The following is a 27109-nucleotide window of genomic DNA, read 5'->3' on the forward strand; positions in this document are numbered from 1 at the left end:
CTAAGATGTCCATAGCTAAAATCTACGCATGGCTTAAATTCATTACTTAAGACTGTAAGAAAAATATTTTAAGTCGTTTCTAATGAAACACAAGAGATTTTTTTTTTTTTTTAAGATTTTATTTTTAAGTAATCTCTATACCCAAGGTGGGGCTTGAACCTACAGCCCAGAGATCAAAGGTCGCATGCTCAACTGAGCCAGCCAGGCGTCCCACAAGAGATTTTTATAAGTAACTTTGAATTAGCAAGCCAGAAATAATGAACTCAATTAAAAATGGGTAGCTTTTATTCTCTGAGAATATGACTGATTCCTTTCCCCTTCCCCCACAAAGAACAAGACTACACTAATACAAATGAGAAAAATGTTTATTAAGGAAACAATTTAACAGTTCTCCCTTAACAGAATTTTACAGACTAGAGCATAGCCTGAAGGTAATTATGGTTTAAATCATTAACACACTACATAGGGTGCTTATTCTACAACTGGAAAGTCGCTGAAGTTTGTGACATGCCACTATAAATGTAAGTATTATTAAAAATGACAAATTGTTTGGTGATTATTTTGATAACCTCCTGAGCAGCAGCTCCTGCAAGGAAAAAGAAGAAAAGCAAATCTTTGAAAAAGGTAAACTTCAAGTTATATAAAAATAGTCAATTATGTAAAGAAAACCTTTCCTTTCCAAAAGCAAAAGTGTTTAAAAATAAGCCAAAACAGGCATAGCTTACTGAATCACATCAAAATCAAGGACTGAAATTTTTTATAACTATGTTATTAAAGCAACTAAAAATTTTGTCCTTTACATTCACACTTTGGGATATTATGCCACAATTTAAAAGAATGAAGTATTCTGGGGGTTTTGAATGGTTGATGATATTTTAAAGAAAGTCAGAAAAGTAGTATGGTTGGGGCGCCTGGGTGGCACAGCGGTTAAGCGTCTGCCTTCACGCTCAGGGCATGATCCCGGCGTTATGGGATCGAGCCCCACATCAGGCTCCTCCGCTATGAGCCTGCTTCTTCCTCTCCCACTCCCCCTGCAATGTTCCTCTCTCTCGCTGGCTGTCTCTATCTCTGTCAAATAAATAAATAAAATCTTTAAAAAAAAAAAAAAAGAAGAGTAGTATGGTTGATTGTACTTTTTTAAAAAAATACATACAGAAAAGATTCTCAAAGACAACCCTTCTGTTACATTTAAATTTTCCCTGTGCCTACTTTACTTTAATAAAACAGGAATAAAGGTATATTTGTTCTAAATACATTTGTAATTTGGAAATAATCTATATTAAATACCACCAGGCTGCTAAACTACTCAGTACGGTCTTCTACAGTAACAAGTTTTGAGTAACTAAACAAAGCAAACAATAGAAAAAACAAAAAAACTACAGAGAAAAAAATTCTTGGGGCGCCTGGGAGGCACAGCGGTTAACCATCTGCCTTCGGCTCAGGGCGTGATCCCGGTGTTATGGGATCGAGCCCCACATTAGGCTCCTCCGCTATGAGCCTGCTTCTTCCTCTCCCACTCCCCCTGCTTGTGTTCCCTCTCTCGCTGGCTGTCTCTATCTCTGTCAAATAAATAAATAAAATCTTTAAAAAAAAATTCTTCATCTACTTTAATATAAAGCTTCATCTTTCACAAACACTGATCCAATAAAATATGAGACTCTGTTATGTACCAGCTACTCTCCTAGGCACTAGGGATAAAGAACAAAAGACAAATCCTTGACCGCATGGATCTTACTTTTAAGTAGTAAGGGAGAGATAATTTATAAATAAGTAAAATGTATAGTAAGTCAAATGACTCTAAGTGCTAAGGAGAAAAAGCAAGGAAGGGAGATACATCTGAGTACAAGAGGAGTGGCTCAGTTTTAAATCGGGGAGTCAGGAATGGCCTCACACAGGGAAGATAACAGTTAAACAAAGACCCGAAAGACGTGGAATGTAACAGTGTTGTGCAGAATACAGAACATGTTACGGACTGAATGTCCTCAGAATTCATGTTAAATCCTTAATACCTAATGTGATACTATTTGGAAATGAAGATGGTATGGGGGTCTTTGGGAGGTAAATAGGGTCATGGGGTAGGGCCCTCATGATGGGTTTAGTGCCCACGTAAGTCACCCGCGAGCTTGTGTCCCATCTGTCCTCCCCTCCCTGAACAAAGACAAGGTTAAATAAGGGCACACACCAAGATGGTAGCCACCTACAAGCCACAGACAGGCCTCACCAGAAACCAAATGCCCTGGCCTAGACCTTGGACTTCCAGCCTCCAGGGAGTTTTTATGAAAGAGATGCTCATTTCCTTTGGGCCTTGAAGAACAGGTAGATTTTAAACATGCAAGAAATAGGGAGATTTAAGGCAAATGGGCCCTGAGGGTTAAGGATCCAAGGAGCAGGAAATCAAAGGGCACACCTCCAGGAAAAGAAAATAACTTGAAAAAAATCAAGGCCAGAAAGGCTGAGTGCAACCAGAATATGGTGTGTTTTTAACGTCAAATAAAGGACTCTGGACATGTTTTCTGAAGATCATTGTAGTATGCATGTGTGTATTGCCAGGGCAGAGGGTTAGTTAAGTGAGAGACATGATCAGAGCTATGCTTTAGAAAGATCAATGACTCTTCACTTTAAGATGGACAGCAGTGGGAGATGGAAAGCAGAGACCAGTGAAATAATCTAAACAACACAACATCCTGCTTCACTGACTCCCTGAGTTTAAATAGCTCAGAAAACAAAACTTCCTAATTGTACTGTGTAACCACAGATGCCAGTCTTCTCATCTATGGAACTCACCCCCTAAGAACGCAGCAATGGTGTGTGGCTCAGCAGCTCCGTATCGGCAACTACAGAAAAAGATGGAGACATGAACTTAGATTAGCCTTATGACAAGACAGGTATTATCTCTCCTATGCCCTAAAAAATACTCACAATTCATGGACATAATCATCTTTCACCATTACAGATAATCCATATTCCTGAAGGAAGCCAGTAAGACAAGACTTCAGCTTTCCTATATCTTCTTCAACTTGGTAGTTAGATACCCCTAAAAATACATATGTAAATTAATTTTCATTAAAATGAATAATGAAATGCGAAACCAATGGCAATCTACTTTTTAAATCCAGTTATAGGTGTTCTAGTCAAAACAGTAAGGTATGAAACTGAAGTAAGAACAAAAATAAGGGTAAGTATGAGACCAATATTTCCAACAATCACAGAAACCACCTGAAAACTATTAAAAATTCTATTTGGTTAATCTGCTTTGTTTACTGTTCTATACCCAATATCTAGAAGAGTATCTGGCATATAGTTGGTGTTCAATAATTATTTGACATAAGAACTAAGAAAGTGATGTCCCATTTATACCCTGTATAAAAATTATGGTGCTTGGGGTGCCTGGGTAGCTCAGTCATTAAGCGTGCCAACTCTTAATTTTGGCTCAGGTCATGATCTCAAGGTCTTGAGATCAAGCCCCACATCAGGCTCTGCGATGGGCATGGAGACTGCTTAAGATTTTCTTTCCCTCTCCCTCTGCCCCTCCTGCCCTGAAAAATATTATGATGCTTAAAAAAAATTATGGTGTTTATTATCCATTTCCAGATGATTAAATGACACTGAAGACATAAAGCATTAATATAAGAGGTAACATTTATTGAGCATTAATAAATGCTGAACAGTGTTCTTAGCACCAAATATATTTACTGATTTAATCCTCACAACAACCCTATGAAGTAGGTACTATTATTATCCCCTTTTACAGGTGAGAAAATGAGAGGCACAGACAGATTAAGTTATTTGCCTGAGTTACTTAGCTCCTAAATAGCAAAACTGGGATATGGGCCCAGGCAGTTCTTAATGATTATACTATAATGTCTCCAAAGGCAAGCTATTCTTATTACTACTGGAAGGAAAAATACAATGCTGTAATATTCAAGAATTACTAAAACAAGACATATTTTTTTGCCCTTCTAGTTTAAACCAGCACTATTCTTCCTCATAATAATAATACCAACCCTTTACTGAATATTTACAAAGTGCCCTGTAGTGTGTTAAGTGATTTTCATACATCACCTAAATAACCCCTACAATCCAAGAGCAGATACTATTATCGCCATTCCATAAATGACAGAACTGAGACTTGGAAAGAGTGACTCACCCGAGGTCAAGAGATAGTAACTGACAGCTTGGATTTGAACCTAGGTTCAACTCCAAAGCCTATGCTCTATGTGGTAGCTACTCTCCCAAGATGGCTCCCCAATGAACACTGCTTTGTGCCCTCACGTAGTCCCCTCCCACTCTTAATCTAAGCTGGCCCTGTGAAGCCAATAGAACGTGACAGAAGTGATGCTTTGTGACTTCTGAGGCTAACTCATAAAAAGCCTTGTACGTTCCACCTGTCTTTTGGAATGTTAACTTTGGGAAAGCCAGCCACCATGTAAGAAGTCTGCCCTAGGAATACAATACTAAAAGGAAGCCCCAGTTAGCCATGGAGATAGATGCCTGACCAGCCCCCAAGCAGCTCCAGATGTTCCCTCTAAAGTGCCAATCACATGAGTGAAAATGTCTTCTTGGATGCCCAGCTCAGTCAAGCCTTCAGAATGACCCCAGCCCCAGGCATCATGCAACTCCAACAGTACCCCTCTCCCCAGTGAGAACTGCCTAACCGAGCCCGGCCAATCCACAAAATTACAAAATAATAATTTACTGTTTTAAACTACTAAGTTTTGGGGGCACCTAGGTGGCTCAGTTGTTAAGCGTCTGCCTTCGGCTCAGGGTGTGATCCCAGAGTCCTGGGATCGAGCCCCACATCAGGATCTTCTGCTGGGAGCCTGCTTCTTCCTCTCCCATCCCCCCCTGCCTGTGTTCCCTCTCTCGCTGGCTCTCTCTCTCTCTCTGTCAAATAAATAAATAAAATCTTTAAAAAAATAAATAAAAAATAAACTACTAAGTTTTGGGATGGTTTGTTATGTAATAAACCAAAAATACAAGCTATCAAACAATACACATAAAGTAATACATATTTGGTGTTTATTCCTTTTCTTTCTTCTGGTAAGCTTGCTCATCAAGACTATAACTCAGTGGGCATACTACATCAGTTGGGGCAACAGGTTCTATGACACTCCAAGAATGTGTTGCTATGCAATAATACTGTAAAATTAAAATGATCACCTTAATAAAAATATTCTGGGCAACTGAAGATCTTTGAGAGTATACCAATTCTCCAATTAACTACATTTACAGACAACAAAAAACAGATTCTGAGCAAAGAAATCCTTACATCTTCAGAGTTCTGAATTCAAGTCACTGGCATACTTCTTACGGCTTTCCCATTCCACTAAATTAAACTCAGTGTGAGTCTTAGAAGTAAATTATAGAACCTGACAGAAAAAAGTTTTATTCTAGGGGCACCCAGGTGGCTCAGTCGGTTAAATGTCCAACTCTTGATTTCAGCTCAGGTCATGATCTTAGGGTTGTGAGATAGAGCCCTGAGTAGGGCTCTGCGATGGAGTAGGGCTCTGCGATGGAAGTAGAGATTTTTCTGTCTCCCTTTCCCTCTGCCCCTCTCCCTCAACTCTCAAAAAAAGAAAAAGTATTATTCTATATGCATTCACCCAACATTCCCCTGTAATAGTTTAGAATCAACATTATTTACAAATACTAACACTTAAAAAATGAATGGTATCTCCTCACTAAGCTGAAGTAGGTGTAAACTGTTCATAATGTGAAATTCAAGTATCACTACTGTAAACACCCCAAGAACACCCAAGAAACTTTAAGATTTAATTCAATTTAAGTATTTATTCAAGACTTTATTGTATATGATAAAGAGACTGCTATTCTTACCTGGATATCGACCATGTTGTTTATGAAATCTATCAACAGCCCGTAACATTAAATATAATACTATCTCATTATCTGGATTGTCCATGCTGGAAACTGAAAGGAAAAAACAATTCAGTATAATTCGGATAATTCATTACATAAAAACAATGTAGAAATGAATTTACTATGTACTCAAGTATCAAGGCAATTCTATCACAAAATTTAAATATTTTGTGACAATAAAATAGAAAATGATAAATAATTGTAAAATAAAGGGAGAGGGAGATATGTTAAGATGAAACCCAATGTTCTTAAGGACTATTAGCTATAGTCACTAACGTAACATTCTGACTTTAGCTCTTCTTCATATAACACAACTTAGTAACATAAATGTGATTTCATGTATATATTAAGTTTTTATTTTACAGTTGTGACTGTTTGGAAGTATGACTACTTCTTGGTTTATAGAATAAAATTTACAGTACAATATTTATCCTGCAAATTATCATTATATACTCACTACTATTAAACACGAATATTTGTTTATATCTCTAAAATTAAAATTAATAACTAGCATCAAGGTTATTATACTTACTTATTTCCTCCTTGTTAATTGTATCCAAGCCATATTCTTCAGCTAAGGATCGACATCTTACTACTCGAAGAAATGCAGAATTGGTGCCTGAATACAGGAAAGGCATTATGGAAGTAAACGGTTAAGACATGTGAATATTCCAAATCACAAGTCACTCTAAGGACAGGAAGTTTTGTATATACTCTTTACACACATGGAAATGTGAGGAAATGCCTCTTTGGCTCTAATGGTTCAGTAGAGAAGGCTCTAGAACACAAATCATCTGAAATTCATTATCCTTGGCAGTAAAACCAGCTCAGCACTGAGTAAGTAGGTGATGACACCTCTCTGAGCTTCCTTTCATTTGTAAAATGGGGATATGACCTTGAAAGTTGTTCTGTGGATCAAACGCACAAGTGTATAGAGTGCATACCTAGCACAAGGCCTGAGAGGACTCAGTGAATAGTCCGGTTTTATCATTATTATGGATAAGTAGTTCTAAAGGAGAGCATTACATATATTGTGCTCTTTATATATGTAAAACTTTCTTTAAAAAAAAACCCTTTGTATTATGGAAATTTTCAGACATACCCCAAAGCAGAGAAAACAGAAATAACCCTCAAGTACCCAACATTCAGCTTCTAATCTGGTATCATATAAGCTAATAGAAAAAATACAAATGCAGAAACAAGGTGCAAGACTGGTAGTGAAACAAAACATTAAAACTAAGCCTCAATAAGCACTCTGGAAGAGTCATTAAAGGGAGAACATGGATAAACATATTTTAAGGCTGGGAACTTACAAAGTGTAGACTTTTGCAGAAACTAAGGGCACTAGTTATAGGGAAAAATTCTCAGCATGTAAAACAAATTTTATTATTCTTTTTTTTTTTTTTTTTAAAGATTTCATTTATTTATTCGACAGAGATAGAGACAGCCAATGAGAGAGGGAACACAAGCAGGGGGAGTGGGAGAGGAAGAAGCAGGCTCATAGCAGAGGAGCCTGATGTGGGGCTCGATCCCATAACGCCGGGATCACGCCCTGAGCCGAAGGCAGACGCTTAACCGCTATGCCACCCAGGCGCCCCCAAATTTTATTATTCTTATACGAATTCTTATTTTTTTCTTTTCTTTTTTTTTTAATTTTATTTATTTTAGAGAGAGAGCACAGAGGGAGAGGAATAAAGCACAGAGGGAGAGGGAGAAGCAGACTTCCTGCTGAGCAGGGAGCCCGACAGATGGACGCGGGGCCCCATCCTAGGACCCTGGGATCACGACCTGGGCCAAAGGGAGACGCTTAACCAACTGAGCCACTCGGGTGCCCATCTTAAACTAATTCTTAAACAAAAGAAAATGCTTTGGGCCTCCTGAGGCGTTATCAAGATCCCAGGAGCTGACCCACTCTGAGACTGGATGGCAAAATTCTTAATTCCATCAGTCATTTAACACAGATCAAAGTGAGTATTTAAACCAATACTGTCAATATACATGTGACTCAAGACTTCACATCCAAAGTCTTCAGATAAAACTTTCCCAAATTATTTTAAAGTAATAAGCTGAAAATAATTCTGTATTAATGACAATCTTCAATTGACCTTCATGTCTTTTCAGCACTGCCACAGATAGGCTCTATCTCTGACCCAGTCTTAAAACACCCTCTCCTTTTATTATGGGGAAAAAAACACCAACTCTTACTCAGTAATTCTTATCTATACCATTGAGACCATGGAAAATTTTAAATTTCAACAATTTAAAATTCCTAGAAACGTTTTTAATCAAGCAAAATAAGGAAATTAATTCAAGGGCACTTACAGAGTAATTTTAATTCTTTCTCTGAAATGGACTCTGGTGCCTGTAAAGAGAGAAATGCAGGTTTTGCTCCAGTTTAAAAGAGGAATGAACACACGGTACAGCACAAAGCCAATCACTGGGCGATGGAGAGGCTTTCCCCAAGTGCTGGAAGAGCTCTGTAAAAACACCCTGTTTCCTTAGTGAAGGCCATTCTCATTAGGCAGGTAAGTGAGAGATCCCTCTAAAGAAGCCTAGAACCAGTGCAATACCCTCTATCTTTAAACCTTTCTGGCTCCTGGAGTTATCCAATCAAGCCAAATGGAGCCATGCTGTCCAGGAAAGGCACAGTGCGCTCAGCTCAGCAGCTTACCTGGCCGATAGACTGCAACAATTTGGCAACATGATTACCCACAGCAGCAGCATCTTTCTTTGCTTTTTCACGGTAACTGGAAAAGAATAACAAACAGCTGTTTTTTTTGTTTGTTTTTTTGTTTTTTTTAAGATTTTATTTATTTATTCTACAGAGATAGAGACAGCCAGCGAGAGAGGGAACACAAGCAGGCGGAGTGGGAGAGGAAGAAGCAGGCTCATAGCGGAAGAGCCTGATGTGGGGCTCGATCCCATAACGCCGGGATCACGCCCTGAGCCGAAGGCAGACGCTTAACCGCTGTGCCACCCAGGCGCCCCAACAAACAGCTGTTTTAACAATTTTTAAAGTTAGCGAAATTTAAATATCACCACGAAGCAAATTTCTTTCCTTTTCATGAAAAAATACTGGTGTGGTAACATATAAAATGTGAAATTGTCATGGAAATGCCACCAGCACCAGCTGAAACTGGCTGGGAATCTCCCCAGTGTTGGTGATTGGACTCCTGGAATCTACTAATGCCTGAGCTCCCTCTATAATTAACAGCAGCTTATAAACTACCCTCCTAGAGGGATCCACGATCCATGGTTCTGGGAGGACCTGATTACATATGTTACTGAAGAACGTGATTTATCTCCTTGAAGTTAAATCCAAGGAAAGTTAAATACTTCAAAACTGTCTATCTACAGGGGTGCCTGGGTGGCTAAGTCGATTAAACGCCCCCCTCAGCTCAGGTCATGATCCCAGGGTCCTCGGATGGAGCCCCATGTCAGGCTCCCTGCTCAGCGGGGAGCCTGCTTCGCCCTCTCCCTCTGCCTACTGCTCTGCTACTTGTGCTGTCAAATAAATAAAATTTTAAAAAGAAAAAAAACTGTCTATCTACAAATTTATGTAAAACCTTTAAGTCTATTTATACTTTCATTCTCTGAAGATGGTCAGTGTTAAGCTGACTACCTCCAATGTGAGGTCATATTTCTGTCTAGCCTCAACTGACTTTGCCCAAGTTTTAAATACCTGAAATTTTAGGCTAGGACAACAGAAATGTGTTAGACAGTCGCAGAGGTGAAGAGTGCAATGTCTAGAGAACAGAAATCTTCTGTGTGACATCATCTGGTCCTTAAGGAACCCAAACCAGCGGCCCTGGATTCATCAGCAACATGCCTAGACTACATAAGGGTAATATCCATTGAGACCCATACTTATGACAGTCAATCTGGGTCAGGCTAGTGACACCTAGAGAGCTGGTGTCCATCTACAGTCAAAAACTCTTTCAATTATGAAACACTATGATTAAAAAAATTCATCAAACTAAAGAAGTTGAAGTTTTAAGTTACAGATGAAAGTTCCTATAGGGCCATAGTTAAGAGTATCTGCCTCTTCTTGGTTTTGGCTCAGGTCATGATCTCAGGGTCATGGGACTGAGCCCTGCGTTAAGCCCTACCTCGGCCTCTGCACTCAGTCGGGAGTCTGTTTCAGGTTCTCTCTCTCCTCCCTAACCCTCTGCCCCTACTCTCGGCGCTCACACTCTCTCTCTCTCCCTAAAAATAATAAATCTTAAAAAAAAACAGTACAGAGCTGGGTTTCATGGGTTCAAATCCTGATTCTGCCATTTCCCTGCTATCTGACTCTGAATAAATTACCTTTTCTATTTTTCAGTTTTCTCACCTATAAAACTGAGACAATAATAGTATCTCTCTCATGGGGTTGTTATAAACATTAAATTAGTTAATACATAGAGCAGTTCATGGCACAGAGTTAAATGCTCAAATATTAGGTTTTTATCACAAAATATGAAAGAAAAAAATCTGCCCCCTAGTCAGCATATGGGAACTCTCTGTACTTTCTGCTTAGTTTTGCTATAAACCTAAAACTATTCTGAAAAATAAAGTCTATTTTTAAAAATCTACCCTCTAAGTTTTTTTAGCTTATTTTTAAAGAAACTGTAACAGACTTGCATTTGATGTCTGATAGAGTGGTAAAATCTGTTCATCTGTACCATAAACAGATTAACTTTTCAGTAATATAGTTTGAAAACAGTGACTTACACATTTTGCAGTTTTATGTATTTGCTTGAATCTGCGATCATATCAGGAATTGTGCCTCGAACAGGTAAATTTCCCTGACCCTCTTTGGCCACAAATTCTTTTAAGGCACGAGCTAAAATCCAAAATGACGGAGTCTAAAAGAATAAGAAAAAAAATTAGTATTAAATGGCATCTGAATTTGACCCAAAGGTTAAGATGGCACTATTCACTTTTGGTTGTTACCTGTTTGGTGATATTTATGCAGTGATCATCATTAAATATATCTTCAATACTGCTTGGAATCTAACAAAGGAACACAAAACATATACTAAGAATGTGCCCATTTGTATTTCCACTCTTTCCCCAAACAAGTTCTTTGAACTCCTACATTGTAATCAAATACAAATTTCTGATGTGTCTAGACTTTTCTTTGTAAAGATTTTATATATTTATTTGAGAGAAAGAGAGAGAGAGAGAGAAAGCACGCAAGCACAAACAAGTAGAAAGGAGGGGTAGATAGAGAGGGAGAAGCAAACTCCTTGTTTGACTCCTCTCACTAGGCTGGACTCTGGGATCGTGACCTGAGCCGATGGTAGATGCTTAATCGAATGACCCACACAGGCACCCCTGTGCTTAGACTTTTATTGAGAATCGGTACCAGACAGAGATTTGATGAGGAAAGAGAGAACAAAAGAAAGTCCCCTCCTGCTCACTGGTGTCAGCATTAAAGACTGGCCTGTTTTCTTTCATTACACATGGATTAAAAAAGTAGCCAATATAAATCTTTTGATATATATGAAGATATAACAAAGATTTCAGACATTACTAGCAAGCTAGATTTGTAGTCCTTCATGTGTTTCCTGCTTGTCAAAAATTTGGAACCCTTACACCCTAAATTAGTAACTACTGGAGGAGACAACAACTCTAACAAAAACTAGACAGTTAAATTAAGTACTTTTAATGCTGGCAAAATCATCATACATTAATAACAACTATAGAAATTGTTGGCTTTGATTCTACAGCTGTGTGGAAAAAAGACATTTCTTACTGGTAACCTTCCAACTAGTCTCTCTGTTTCTACTCCCAGTCCCCTACAGTCTATTCTCCTTACAAGAACGAGATGGATTTTTTAGAAACATAAATCAGGTCACTCCACTCCCTGCTCAGAACACTTCAGTGGCCCCCTCTTGATCCTAGAATTCCTCACCCTCATCTTGCTCTCCCCTCTGTTATGCTCGAATTTTGTTCATAGCACCTAGTGCATTTATCTGTTTGTTTAGTTCACTATACAGAACCTAACTATGAGAACCTTGGGTTTTTTTAATTGGGGTAAATTTTACATTCAGTGAGATGAATCTTATATGTACAGTTCGTTGCATTTTGATTACTATGCATGTCCTTTTAACCATCACCTCAATTAAGACATAGAAAATTATCATCACCCCAGAAAACTGATTGATAAAGCACACACTTTTAATTACTCAGCAGTACTACCTCATTGTCTCCAAAAAATCTGTAATGACAGCTTAAGTGTTTTCCTAATGTGAAAGGCAGCATTTTTTGCCATTTTAAATTATAAGAAAATTCTTTTTTTTTTTTTAAGATTTTATTTATTTGACAGAGAAAGAGAGCACAAGCAGGGGGAATGGCAGGCAGAGGGAGAGGGAGAATCAGGCTCCCTGCTGAGCAAGGAGCCCAACACGGGGCTTGAATCTAGGACCCTGGGATCATGACCTGAGCCGAAGGCACACATTTTTTTTTTTTTTTTTTAGATTTTTATTTATTTATTTGACAGAGAGACAGCCAGCGAGAGAGGGAACACAAGCAGGGGGAGTGGGAGAGGAAGAGGCAGGCTCCCAGCAGAGGAGCCCGATGCGGGGCTCGATCCCAGGATGCCGGGATCACGCCCTGAGCTGAAGGCAGACGCTTAACAACTGAGCCACCCAGGCACCCCACTGAGCCACCCAGGTGCCCCCAAAGGCACACATTTAATCGACTGAGCCACCCAGGCACCCCTATAAGAAAATTCTTAACTTAAAATACCAGTTGTGTTATTTTGAATTTCCCAAAAACCTCACTGGCAAGACTTCAACAACAAAACAAAGAGCATCTAAAAGGAGTTATCCTCTAAACAATGTTTTACAATGTCATTAAGAACATCTTCCATTATACCCAAACAACTATTGTCAAAAGCAAACTCAGGGTATGATTTAACTTTCAGGCAACACTATTTTGGACCAGCAAAATATCACTCTCATTATGTAATTCCTATACCCAAACTGTTACTATTCACAAATCATGTACTTCGATAATATACATAAATCACTGTATCGCTATTATATGCTGAAGCACTGATACCCCATTTTAACAAGGATGATACAGAATCTTATTAAAACAAGATTCAATCCATACCATAGATATTAATTTCTAACAACTTCACAATTTAGGAAATACTAACTTAAATCTAAAATCAGGGCACCTGGTGGCTCAGTCAGTTAAGCACCTGACTTGTGATTTCGGCTTAGGTCGTGATCTCAAGGTCGTGGGTTGGAGTCCGGAATCAGGCTCTGCACAGCTGGGAGTCTGCTTGGGATTCTCTCCCTTTCCCACTCCCTCTGCACCCACCCCCACAACTCGTGTGCACATGCACACATGTTCTCTCTCTCTCAAATAAATCAATCTTTTTTTAAAAAAAGAAAAAATCTAAAATCAACTATTTCACATGAGGACTTCAGAAAACATCTTTCTTGTATTAATTCCTCAGCAACACTTTTAATACCTGAGTTGTATTTAGTGCTGTGTTCACATTTTTAATAGCTTCTTCAAAATTCTCTTCATCTTCCAGAGCCCCGTTTTCATTCTTTAGAATTCCTGGTAAAATAGAAATTGGTTAGCAAAACATAGCCCTTTTCGTCTCACCCCTTTGCTCTCCCTAATATTATGGAAATAACCTTGTCAGATCTTAAAGGGAGGACTGGATATTGAAACTTAAGAAGAAACAGGCTTATTATTAATCATTTTTTAATTAATATTAGTAACTACCCTTTGTTGAGCTTTTACTCTGTATCAGATACTATTAAATGTACGTCACATTTTAATGTATGAATGAATCCTAACAACAACCCATGAGGTAGGTGTCAGCAGCCCCCAGTTCCTCATTTACTGATGAAGAAACTATCCTTAGTCATTTTAAAAAACTATACGATGAGTGGCTCCTAAACCTCCCCTGAGAAAAAATAAAATACAAGCTCTTGATGGCATCGTCTGATAAAGCTGCTGACGGAAATCCAATAAACAGCTTCAAGCAATTTGCTTTTCAAACTTTATACAACATCCAATTATATCCCATATTACCTTGTCTAATCAAATCTCTGAAGTCTTCTTTTTCTTTATACGTTTTAGGTATTCGTCCATTTGTCTAAATTGGTTAAAAATTTTTAAATTCTAGTTATAAAAAATCAAAACACGGAAATTGAGAGTCCAAAGCTTCCCCCATTCTCCCATCCACGTGAGATTTCATCAGCAAATACCTCAGTGAAATCAGAGGCTGACTTGAAAGAAAACAAAAACTGTGGGCCATTTCTCTACATTCATTACCCACTACCAGTTTCAGAATGACATTCATTGATATTTCATTTTGTTAATAAAAATATCAGTATCAAAAGAGGAACTGCCAAATTTAAACAGAAAAGCACCCACCTCCCCTATAACCACATCAAGAAAAGAATTAATCTCCCACTTTACTCCAATGAAATCCTTTATAAAAAATTGAAAATATAGTCACACATGGAATTTGTGTTTTTAAAAAGGACATACTTCACTATACCACTGTGCTAAATATTTGGCTATGATCACAATCCATGGAGTGTGGCTATGGTCCTAAAAACGAAAGAAAATCAAAGAAAATGTCAATATTAGTTAACATTAATTAGTTCACATTTATTCTTCATCACATCATCTCATTTTTAACAAATCCAACAGTAATTATAATCATCTCCCAGTATATGTAGTATAGTGAATGGAGGGAAAGGAACTGGGTTAATGAAATTGCTTTATAAACTTTTTTTAGAAGCAGTATCCAATTTAATCCTAATATGGCAGGCTTGTACTATGACTGTCCCCATTTTACCACCAAGAAAAGAACTTCAGAGACTGCCACCCAAAGAGAAAGCTCAAATCTCTTGATTTTAGATACCAATCCTAGACTGAGAAAACTCTGTTTTCTGGTTAAATCCCTGTACTTTAATTAATACATGGGCAGGAAAAAAACACATACTCCTTAAATTATATAGTCTATTATAAGCATCATTATTTCTATAATGAAATATGGAGTGCCCTTGGTAACTCTTCAAACACTAAAAATAACTTTCGAGAGGAATTAATTTCAACACCCATCCCAAATTCACACCATTTTAAAAGGTATATCTAATTGTTTACAAAAAGGTCATTAAGAGGGCTGCTGGAACATGTTAATGTCCAATTTCTTGACCTGGGTGTTGATTACACAGTATGTTCAGTTAATGAACTTCTCTTCAATAAAAAAGCTTTTTGAATTTTGGTAGAAAATAAATTTATTTCAAACAAATTAAGTACAATGTTGTTACTATGTAATCTGGGTGACAAGAATATGGATGTGTATAGTATTTTCTCACTGTGGTGTAATTCAAAAACCTTAGGTTAAAAAAAATCTTTTAATCTATCTAATCTAATCTATTTAATCTAATCTAATCTAATCTAATCTAAATGGAAGGTGATATATACTACCAACCTTTTTTTCCATATGATCCAAATCATAAGACTGAAAATGTTCTCTCAGTTCAGGAAATGGTTTATCCAGTCGTAGATCCTCTAATGCATTATCTGGATGAGATTCTATTACTGTGAAACAATCCCAAAAGATACACTTCTTTAGTGATATTTTTGGAATATGCTACATTATAGGGACGTAAAAAATCTCTAATTTCTGAGAGAGCGGGACATCCGGCTTCCGAGTAAGCAGCTTCGTTTTGCGCGTGACAAAAGAACGGTTTAAAAATGGGTGATGTGGGGGCGCCTGGGTGGCGCAGTCCTTAAGCATCTGCCTTCGGCTCAGGGCGTGATCCCGGTGTTATGGGATCGAGCCCCACATCAGGCTCCTCCGCTATGAGCCTGCTTCTTCCTCTCCCACTCCCCCTGCTTGTGTTCCTTCTCTCGCTGGCTGTCTCTATCTCTGTCAAATAAATAAATAAAATATTTAAAAAAAAAAAATGGGTGATGTGGAGAAGGGCAAGAAGATTTTTGTTAGAAGTGTGCCCAGCGGGGTGCCTGGGTGGCTCTGTCGTTAAGCATCTGCCTTCGGTTCAGGGCCTGATCCCAGAGTCCTGGGATCAAGCCCCACATCGGGCTCCCTGCTCTGCTGGGAGCCTGCTTCTTCCTCTCCCACTCCCCCTGCTTGTGTTCCCTCTCTCGCTAGCTGTCTCTCTCACTGTCAAATAAACAAATAAAATCTTTAAAAAAAAAAAAAAAAAAAAAAGGAAGTGTGCCCAGTGCCATACTGTGGAAAAGGGAGACAAGCACAAGACTGGGCCAAATCTCCATGGTTTATTTGGGTGAAAGACAGGTCAGGCCCCTAGATTTTCTTACACGGGTGCCAACAAGAACAAAGGCATCACCTGGGTACTTGGTGAATCTCAAGATAGAGTACTTGGAGAATCTCAAGAAGTGTATCCATAGAACAAAAATGATCTTCGCTGGCATTAAGAAGGCAGGGGAAGAACAGACTTGATAGCTTATCTCAAAAAGCTACTAAGGAATAATAGTTGGCCACTGCCTTATTCATTACAAAACAAAAATGTCTCATGACTTTTTTTTATGTGTACCATATTTAAATTGATCTCATACACCAGAATTCAGATCATGAATGGCTGACAGAATATTTCTTTTGGACAGTCCTGATTTAAATAAGACTGGCTTGTGGTTAAATGAATAGGATCAGCTTTTTGAACTTTGATAGTAATTCTGGTTCAGCAAGTGCTATCACTCTTTTTCCCCTTCTAAAAATATGATTGGAATTGATTACTAATGTGCAGCTTCTCACAGAATTGGTAAATGCCATCTCTAAACTTATAGGAGATTGGTTTTATATTTAGATTTATATAACAGATTATATTAATATATGTAAATACTGAGGAAATCCCTTCACTGTCTCAGAACAGCAAGACGTAACTGTGCTTCAAGTTGTGTTCCCTAGCCTGTTAAAGGCAAGGGCTGAGGACAAGCTGGCTGTGTCCATTTTATCTTTTTGGTCTTAACTATGCCAATTTTTTTTTTTAAAGATTTTATTTATTTATTTGACAGACAGAGACAGCCAGCAAGAGAGGGAACATAAGCAGGGGGAGTGGGAGAGGAAGAAGCAGGCTCATAGCGGAGGAGCCTGATGTGGGGCTCGATCCCAGAACGCTGGGATCACGCCCTGAGCCGAAGGCAGACACTTAACAACTGTGCCACCCAGGCACCCAACGACTGTGCCACCCAGGCATCCCTTAACTATGCCAATTTAATGAACATTCCCTGCATCTAAGATGTTGCCTTTTGTTCAATGAAGGACATTTTAGTGTGGTTCATATATAATATTAAATAATGAATATTTAACATTTCCCACATTTTATAGATGATTCGTAAGGTCAGATGCTTTTAAAATTCAGTGTGAAGAGACAGAGCAGCAGACTTGGCTTGTGGCTTTTTTTTTTTTTTTTTAAAGATTTTATTTATTTATTTGACAGAGGTAGAGACAGCCAGCGAGAGAGAGAACACAAGCAGGGGGAGTGGGAGAGGAAGAAGCAGGCTCATAGCGGAGCCTGATGCGGGACTCGATCCCGGAACACCAGGACCACGCCCTGAGCCGAAGGCAGACGCTTAACCGCTGTGCCACCCAGGCGCCCCTTGGCTTGTGGCTTCTTTACTAAGTCAGACTAGGTTATATAATTCAGGACTGTTTTCTAAACAGCTATTCAAAGACACAACCGTGGAATTACCATATACGTACGATTGGTAATGGTGCTTTTGCCAACTCGTTAGAAGGGTTAACATTGAGGAGATATATCATCAGCACAAGTTTGTAAATTATGTGATAAGGCTTAAGATAATTAAAAACAAAAATCACAGATCATGAAAAAAAATCTATCATTTCTAAATAGGCATAAGACCTACAGGTTTTTTTCTGTTCCCTTTTTTTTTTAACACAAGGAACTGATTTTATTTTTTAAATTTTTTTAAGTAAGCTTCACACCCTATGTAGGGCTCGAACTCACAACCTCAAGATCAAGAGTCACATGCTCCACCAACTGAGCCCACCAGGCACCCCTTTTCTGTTCATTATTGAGATAAATTTACATACACATATATCACATTTTACTAAATTCACGAATCATGAGTGGACTACAGTTTTAATAAAAGTAAACTCAAAATTCCTTTAAAGCTGAATTTTCTTGCTATTATAATTTTAAAAGACCAAAATTGATAAAGTATTTGTTTAGATAATACTTAACAATCTACCTTCCCCCTCCTGTGGTCTTCAGTAGACATCATCACCATCTACCTAGACCTCTTCCCTAGAAATCTGATGTTATCTCTGATGTCTTTCTTTGTTTTAAGATTTTATTTTTAAGTCATCTCTGCACCCAAAGTGGGGCTCGAACTTACAACCCCAAGATCAAGAGTTGCATGCTCTTCCGACTGAGCCAGCTGGGTGCCCCTCTCCTCGATTTCTTTCTTCCTTGGCCTCACATCAGTGATTCCACATGTCCTAATATCACAGTTTTCCATATTGGGGGGGGGGGGTGGGGGGACGTGAGTGCTTAGAGCTAGGCCTAGTTCTGTCACTTGCTAGCTGTGTGACTTTAGGCAAATAACTTAATCTCACTGTGCCTCAGCATCCTCATCTGCAAAAAGTAGATAATAGTATCTACCTTATAAGGATTTTGGAAAGATTATATGGAATAATCCACATTAAGGCAGGCACACAGCCAGCAACATTAACCCCCATTATTTACCCCCTCTTCTCTATCCTTGTAATATCTGCCTTAGGTCAGGGGCTTAGTCTCTGTCTCTCACTTAGCTACGCCACTGGACATTTCCTAACAGCAACTCCTGCCTCCAATCTTTGCCCCTTCAAATCCATTCATTCTCCACCCTACTTCAGGGTACGCATTGGAAATAAAATCTTCACCCTGTTGCTCTCCCACTTACAACTCTTAAAGGGCCTACCACCACCTGCCAAGAGTTTATCCCCACAAGCCACCCTCTAACTGCCCAAGCAGATACCACTCCCCAGTGATACTACCAACACCAATGGCTATCACTACATTAGCAGAGTACCTGGCTCAGAGCCATATAGGACTACTGAATGAAAATTGAATGATGATTTAAGATTAAAAATTTGTAAGTAGGGGCATGCCTGGGTAGCACAGCCAGTTAAGCGTCCAACTCTTCGTTTTGGCTCAGGTCGTGATCTCGGGGTCATGAGACTGACTTTCACATTGTGTTTCCACTCAGTGTGGAGTCTGCTTGAGATTCTCTCTCTCCCTCTGCCCCTCCTGCTTGTGCTCTGTCTCTCAAATAAATAAATAAAATCTTTTTTTTTTTTTAATTTATAAGTAAAGGTCTAATATCATCCTTGAGCTAATACAAGCTTGCCTATGCGTGACTTCAGTCTCCTATAATAGTTTCCTCGGAGCAGTAGTTAGGTAAATGCCTTGCTTATTGTGTAGAACTGTACCTGAACTGGGGAAGCCTAATGCCTCTATGAGAATAGAATGAAAGATTGGTAGAGAAAAGGTGGTATCACATCTATGTGTCACTGTGACCCACATACCTTGGCTCTCACCCGTAGCAGCCCTACACGCCCTATGTGGGTTAGGAGGCAAAAAAAGCTAGGAACTTGCTTTACTGCTGGGTCTCCTGATAAGATGAACAAGCTATACCTGTCGTATCTCCTGCTTCATATCCTTCTATAATGCTAAGTCAAGTAAATATTAATGACTGTTGATTCTGATTGCCACTCTGAACCTGTAACCAGAGTTGTGCTGTTAAAATTTACTTTGTAATTTAAAATTGACTGTCTATGGGACGCCTCAGTGGCTCCTTCGGTTAAGCATCTGCCTTTGGCTCAGGTCATGATCCCAGGGTCCTGTGATTGAGCCCCACAGCGGGGAGCCTGCTTCTCCCTCCTCCTCTGCTGTTCCCCCTGCTTGTGCTCTCTCTCTGTCTCTCTCTGTCGAATAAATAAATTTAAAAAAATAAAAAGTAAAATAAAACTGACTTTCTAAATTGTCAGGTTTCTAAAACTGTAGCTAAAGCAACCAATGGCAAGCCCCATATGTACAACTGACTTACCTGGATGTTCTTTTATAATGATCCTCATGTAACCAACTAGTCCATATGTCCTACAGATCAAAAGAGGTATTTGTGAATTCCAGAGGACATCCGCTAAACGTAGTAATGTACTGTAAAGGAAAGCACAATAAATTAAGAACATAAGCAAATGGATATAGGCCAAACATGAAAACACCCTAAAATAAAGGAACTTTCTTATTAAGTAATAAATGCAAAGAAATATCTATTACATTTACACAAGCAGGTCATGCATACACTAAAAAACAAGCAATTCCACAAGGTTGCAATCTCACAGAAAGTGTATCTTTTGGACTAGAGGGATATGAAAGCCTCCTCTTTTGTATTAGGGAGAATGTTATTGAAAGACACTCCTTAAACATTTCCATAACAAAGAGGAAAATATTTATAAAACCCTTATCTACACCCCCAAGCACATTCTATAATTCTAACTAGTTTTTTTCACTAAAAAATAACCAATGTTTAATTTAACTTCTCTAAATATAATAAAAGTTTCACATCTCAGTATTTTTCTCTTCCCCATCTTTTTGATGTTGGAGACTTAAAAGCATTTCCCATTAAAGGTTTCTGTGGAGTTTAAGAACTTTAAGAACTACAGGGGCGCTGGGTGGCTAAGTTGGTGAAGCATCTGACTCTTGCTTTCAGCTCAGGTCATGATCTCAGGGTCATGAGATGGAGACCCACACCAGACTCTGTGCTCAGCGGGGACTCTTCTTGAGATTCTCTCTCCCTCTCCCTCTGTCCCCCCTTACCCGCTCTCTCTCTCAAATAAATAAGTCTTAAAAAAAAAAAAAAAGAGGGGTGCCTGGGTGGCTCAGTCAGTTAAGCGGCAGTCTATGGCTCAGGCCATGATCTTGGGAGTCCTGGGATTGAGCCCTGCATGAGGCTCCCTGCTCAGCAGGGAGTCTGCTTCTCCCTCCGCCCCTTCCCCCGACTCATGCACACACACACACACTCTCTCTCTCTCTCTCAAATTAACAAATAAAATCTTTAAAATAAATTAATTTAAAAAATTTTCTAAATAAAGGATTTTAAGAACTATAGTCTTTGCAGAGAAAACAAAACTATGCAAATCTAATAAGAGACTTTAAAATAAAAATGAATTAAGATAAAAATTTACCTTTCAGGAAGCTGAGTAGCAACCACAATGGTAAACCTACAGAAAAATGAAGGATCATTGTCTAGAAGGTTTTCTGGACTCTAAATAGGACACAGGAAAAAAATTCAACAATTTTACAATCAAATTAAACATGGCAGACACAGTCAAGCTATTTTAGAACAAATGAGGCAACATGCTAGACTCCAATGTTAAAGTAATTCAACTCTCAACTAAACATAAATATACAAAGATTCAAAATTCTAAATGCTGGGGTGCCTGGCTGGCTGAGTCAGTATAACAGGCAACTCCTGATCTCGGGGTCACAAGTTTGACCCCCGCGTTGGGTGTAGAGATTACTAAAATAAATAAACTCAAAATTCTAAATTCTTAGGGCTTTGAATTATTTTTAAAAATTACATTTCCACACAGAAATAATAATGTGTATACATATATACCTCTTCCACAAAACTCCCAGATACATCGTTATTTAATTCTTGTAAGAATTCCATGGCAGCTTGAGCTCGGTTCTTTTTTAAAAAAAAGCATTTGACTTGAATGAGAAAAAATTTGGTTAAAATGTAACCCCTCAATTTACAGATCAAGCAAACATATTATAGAACTACCCAAATTTCATGCATAGATATGACAATTCTGCTTTTCATAGTATTTAAGCTGACGCTCGACTATAGTCTTACTTTAAATATTATTTAAATGACTACATTATTTGTACACAACTTTTCTGAGTAGGCAAATGACCAGAAAACCTTGTGTAGCAGGCAGAGATATTCTGGACCAAGTTTAGACTCATTATAACCTCCCACAATTATAATCCTGTATGAGAGGGGTCAAAGAAATAGTCATTTCCATTCAGAACATTGTATTAAGTTGACTATTATGGCTTTGTAAGAATTTAAAAACGGAACATACAAAAATAAAAGATATGCTGGCTAACTCTTAAAAATCTTGTTAACCATGGGGCGCCTGGGTGGCACAGCGGTTAAGCGTCTGCCTTCGGCTCAGGGCGTGATCCCGGTGTTAGGGGATCGAGCCCCACATCAGGCTCCTCTGCTATGAGCCTGCTTCTTCCTCTCCCACTCCCCCTGCTTGTGTTCCCTCTCTCGCTGACTGTCTCTATCTCTGTGAAATAAATAAATAAAATCTTTAAAAAAAAAAAAAAATCTTGTTAACCAGAATATTCCATCCTCTAAACATTTACACCTTATGTCAATCTCAAGGTTTAGCTTTAATACAGAATACAGCATAAAAACACAGACAGTACTTTTAAGTTCTTAAACTACTAAGCATATAAAGATTTGCAAGATCAAAAAAAAAAAAGCTAATTTAACTTTTTTCTCAGAGAAATAATAAGCTCTTTCAAAGCCAAAGCTTTTCAAGCAATCAAAACATAGTGGCATCATTAGATGCTCAAACACCACTATATTCTATAATAAACTGATGGTTTACCTTGCCGATGCTGCTTCTTTGAAGGAAAAAACTAGAACAGAATTTAAAAAAATTAAGGGCTTCTTTGACTATAAAGGGAAGGTTATTTGTAACACCAGGTATATTTCATTCATAGTATAACAATACATTTTGATTCTAGATTTTAACAGTCTTCCTGGAGGAAGATAACAGCATGAAACTTGTAATCAAAGACCAGGCTAATAAAACAATGTTCCCAAAGTGTGTGCCACAGAATACAAATTTCATAGGATGCTCTGAGAGAATAAAAGTTCCCTGGCTTTACAAAGTTTGGGAAACACCACATGTTATAATTCCCTCTTGGAAATTCATCATAAATATAACACATGATATTAAGGTCTTATATTGGAGAAATGTTTAACTTCATTTGGCCCGTTTCCCAAACTCATTTGACCATGGAATCCATTTGCCCATTTAGCTGCTATTAACATTCCCTAGAGCCAGTGTTCCACAGACCACACTTGGAAAGTGCTATATTGAACTGCTTGCTTTTGCAGGTTAACTAAAAGAGACTTATTCAGGTTTCTTCCCACACATACCCTTGTCATGTCTCAAGGCCCCGATCTGAGGTTGGGTACCATTGTGTAGCACAAAATCAGTGGCTCCATAAGAAAAAGAAACCTTATTCTTATCACACACTGCTCCAACCAACCAAGTAAGTAAAGATAATAAGACTTTTTCTTCATAGATACCAATAAAAGGGTGCTGTTGTAGATACGATACCACCCAAAGAAAAGATATCAAAGCTCAATACGAACTAAATTCTGACTTTTCTCATACGTACTCGTTGTTGTCATATACTAACAAATATAATGAGAGATTCCAGCCTCCCAAGTCCTGAAAAGAGCCTGAAATCCAAATGTGTCCAAATGTGGCAATGCTTTGGAGGTCTGTATTAAGATCATCTTTAAAAAATAATATATAGGCCATCTTTAAAACAGCATTTTTATAGAGACAGTGGAGTATACAGAGAGATATACCTGGACTGAGCTCAGAAGAAACACAAATATAAGGTAATTTTTATTATTCTTATAATCCAAAAATATAATTTTTTTTTCAAAACTACAGTTATTTTAAATTATGTACTAACCCCTAGGGATCAATGCAAGGACTTAGGAATTGTCTAGATCTCACAAATCAAGGAATAAGGACTACTCCTTTGCTCTAATAACAATGAAGACAGTAATGATGGGTACCTTTTATTAATGGTCTATCTGCTAGACACTGTGCTAGCACTTTACCTATATTAACTTACTTCATCCTCACCATAATCCTAAACACAGGGATTATTTCCACCTGAGAGTCAAGTCACCTTGACTGAAGAGGTATAGTTGGGATTTAGGCCTTACTCTCCTATGGCGGTGCACTGCCTTCCCTAACATGCATGTGTTTGAAAAGAATAGAACATACTTATTTCCAGCATCTTCTCCGCTGACCTGATTTCCATCAATGATTGTAAATGAGCCAATACCTGAAAGACAAAACAGAGTCAGTCAAGAACACATAATTTCTAGTTCAAAACTGTATGGAGTAAATTTACTACCACAAAACTACATTACCTGGTAGTACCAAGTTTTTAAGAATTTCAGTTCCTGTCGCTGTTGCATTTATTAGGCAAACATGAGCAGATTCTAAAGCCTCTTGCCCATGATCACCCCACAACCTACAAAACAAGACACAAATTCAACATTTCTAAAACTTTCACACAGATGCAACTTTCTTGTTTGGACGGTGATCTTTGATCTTCAAAGTGTTCTTGTACAGAATGGCTGATGTGATAACCATAGTAAACATGTGAGACAGGAAAAGCAGCAGGTGTTATGGGGATATAGCTGAGTAACCTAAGACTCAGGCTGATGCCTTGCATGATTAGAAGGGGGTCAAATCAGTACTAAAAACCTGGGTCTTTCAGCTCCTTGTCCATTACTCTTTTCAAGCCAGATAACTTACAGAACAGATATATTAGATATATTCATTAACATTAAAGAACTGCCTTAAACTTAAAACCTATTCGGTCCTCTATTTCATTTCTCCTTAAATTACATAGAGCCAGTATATTTAAAATCTTAACATAGACTTTATCACTGTGACACCTCCAAGAGAAAAGCTTTACTAAGAAAACTGAATTACTGTCATCTGCAAAGCCTCACAATGACTTCTACAGGAGTGCTTTAAAATATAACACCCAACGCTCATTTTAATAGCATGATTAATAAATGCATACATTATCAAACACAAAGATATAATAAGGATTAGAAATATATGCTTTAACCTGATTTGCACTGGCATATCATTAATGGGGCAAGGTGCATGATCACACATGTATCACGGCATCTGGCCCAGCCTGGTTACCTTCACCCGGAAAGCCTATTATCTTTCCTTGTCAGTATGGCAAGTATGAAAATCATTAGAAAAATGCCGCAGTCTGGAGGACTGGCAGGCTTTAATGTGCTTTCCTAGTCACCTGATCTAAAGCAGATTCCCTGTTATTGTGTAGCCAGTATGTCCTCCAAGAGCATATCACAACTCTACCTACTTCATTTGGTTCTTTATTTGAGGAACATCCATCTCTCCATTCCACTCTAAACTCCATGAGGGCCCAGATAACTCCCTACATGCATCACTAGAGCCCCAAATGCCTGGCACACTGCCTTGCCCAGAGTAAGTGATCACTGAGCAATTGTCAAATGAAAGGAGGAATAGCCTAGAAGAACCAGACAGACTGGAAACATCTGTTTTTTCTATAAAAGTAGGGCACGCAGAAGACACTGACAGATTTGGCTGATGGATGCTTGGGTACTCAGATAGTGAGACTAAGAGAATACTGGTGCATCTTTAGGTAACGCGTTTCAAGAAAGAGGCCAGACAAGAAATCAATCTTCTTTGCTCCCATGCTGGCCTAACTATGGAGAGCATGGACTGGTTGACTGCTGCCGGGCTGTACAACTTTGCTTCTAGCTGCCTCCCTCCGACACTCCAAAACCGATAACCAATTCTCACTATGAAAAGTAAAATTTAGTCCTTAACTGGATTGAACTCAGGAAAAATTCTTTTTTGTCACAGTTACTTAGTAACCTAAAATGTCTTCTCAGCTCCATCTTGTATGGTTATATCAAAACACAAGCAATGCTACGAATTTACAAAAGAACACAAGTTGGTTACAAGGGCTCTGTCACCTTGCTTCCTTTCCCGGAAGCTTGGGAGCAGAGTGATGTGACTGAGAACAGGCTCTGAAAAAGCCAGAAGGGCCTATGTTTACATCCTGGCTCAAATATACGGGAGATATACAAGTTACCTAAGTTTCGCCAAGACTCTGTTTCCCCATCTATAAAGCCAAGAGATGTCTGCCTTTAATGCTGCTCCCAGAATTAAGAGCCTAAAGCCCCAATACAGAACCAGGCTGTAGGTGCATATGGGAGTTCCAGAGGACATATAGGGACATACCTCTCCCGGCTTGGAGGGGGGAGGCCTCCAAAAAGGATGCGGGCCAAGCATTTGTGTTACTTTCACTGCCTTAACACATAGAAGATGCTCAATAAATAAGGAATGGGGAGTGTACGGAGAAAAGGCAAGGGAGAGGAATTAGCCAAGGACCTGCCTGATGACTTAGACCTGCGGTGTCCACTAAGGTAGCCATTAACCACATCTGGCTACTGAGGACTAAAAATGAGGCTAGCTAGTCAGAACTGGGATGTGCCTGTTAAGTGTCAGATGCCAGATTTCGAAGACGGTATGAAAAAAGAGGTAAAATATCCCTAATAAATTTTTATGTTAAGTGTTAAAGTGGTAATATTTTGGATATACTGGGTTAAAGAAACTGTATTAAAATTAATTTCACCTGTTTCCTTTTCTTTTTAATGTGGCTACTAGAAAACGTGTAATTACATGTGCGGCTCACACAAGACTGGCATTATATTCCAATTGGACAGCGCTGGCTCCGGACAATCCCTAATACTCGGCGCTGCTCTGGGAGGCCGGGATGAGGTACACGCGATTCCCCAATTCCGCTAAACGAGGAGTGAACGCGCAGCGAGGCGGGGCCAGCTGCCACCCCGGTGACCGGGCCGACTCTGGGACCGCGAACCTCGAACTGCACACCGCGTGGCGGGCGGGCGCACCCCTCGGAGAAGGGGAGTTCCGACCCTCAAGGAGCACCCTAGGGTCCCATGCCGGGGAGCCCCGAGAACCGGCTCCCCAAACCCAAGACTGCCCGGCCCAGCCCAGCGGGAGGCCTGGAAGAGGCCCGACCGCGTCGCCCGCTCGCTTAGGCCCGGCCGGGACGCAAAGGAGCACCCCGGCCGGCCAGCCCGACTCGGTGAGCCCTGGCTCACCTCAGCTGCCGGTCGTATTTCTGCTCCTTGAGCAGCTTCCCCGGTTGCGCCATGGCCGCACCCGCCGCGCGAACAGCCTAGACCCTGCCGAGTACCGCCACCACCTCCACGAGCACGCAGGCGCACTGAGCGCCCCTTCACCGTCTCTGCCTCCCGCGCGCCGCCCGCAGGGGGCGCCACCACCTCACTGCGCACGCGTCGCCAGTCCGCCTGGGAGTACGCGACCACAGCCCACAGC

General features: G+C 39.3%; 1 protein-coding gene across 4 annotated transcripts; it reads right to left on the minus strand.

Annotated features, from left to right (window-relative positions):
• Positions 1-347: 347 nt before the first annotated feature.
• On the minus strand, positions 348-27025 carry NAE1 (NEDD8 activating enzyme E1 subunit 1). 4 transcript variants are annotated; one of them, XM_045814969.2, is made up of 20 exons: positions 26872-27025; positions 24100-24203; positions 23951-24011; positions 22523-22553; positions 21514-21585; positions 21080-21159; positions 19942-20051; positions 15338-15447; positions 14386-14448; positions 13924-13987; positions 13349-13440; positions 10813-10872; positions 10591-10724; positions 8549-8624; positions 8200-8239; positions 6410-6496; positions 5836-5928; positions 2920-3034; positions 2785-2834; positions 348-586 (listed from the first exon to the last, which is right to left on the minus strand). In XM_045814969.2, exons 1-20 carry the CDS (start codon positions 26922-26924, stop codon positions 477-479), a joined length of 1605 nt encoding a protein of 534 aa, XP_045670925.1. In that variant the 5' UTR covers positions 26925-27025; the 3' UTR covers positions 348-476. The 4 variants fall into 4 exon arrangements, with proteins under 4 accessions (XP_045670925.1, XP_087726605.1, XP_045670926.1 ...); XM_087870479.1 differs by lacking the exon at positions 21514-21585; XM_045814970.2 differs by lacking the exon at positions 24100-24203 and having other exon boundaries at positions 26872-27007.
• Positions 27026-27109: the final 84 nt, after the last annotated feature.

Source organism: Ursus americanus, chromosome 21 (genome assembly GCF_024610735.1).
Source record: "Ursus americanus isolate L20-20 chromosome 21, mUrsAme1.1.p, whole genome shotgun sequence".
Taxonomy (NCBI): domain Eukaryota; kingdom Metazoa; phylum Chordata; class Mammalia; order Carnivora; family Ursidae; genus Ursus; species Ursus americanus.

Bases quoted from the DNA above. Each gene is read 5' to 3' on its own strand.
- NAE1 (XM_045814969.2), bottom strand. From the start codon at position 26,924: ATGGCGCAACCGGGGAAGCTGCTCAAGGAGCAGAAATACGACCGGCAG. The intron at 21,160-21,513 runs GTATATATGTAT...TGTCCTATTTAG, and splicing joins CTGGGAGTTTTGTGGAAGAG to AGTCCAGAAAACCTTCTAGA. The intron at 5,929-6,409 runs GTAAGTATAATA...TTTTCCTTTCAG, and splicing joins AATTAACAAGGAGGAAATAA to TTTCCAGCATGGACAATCCA.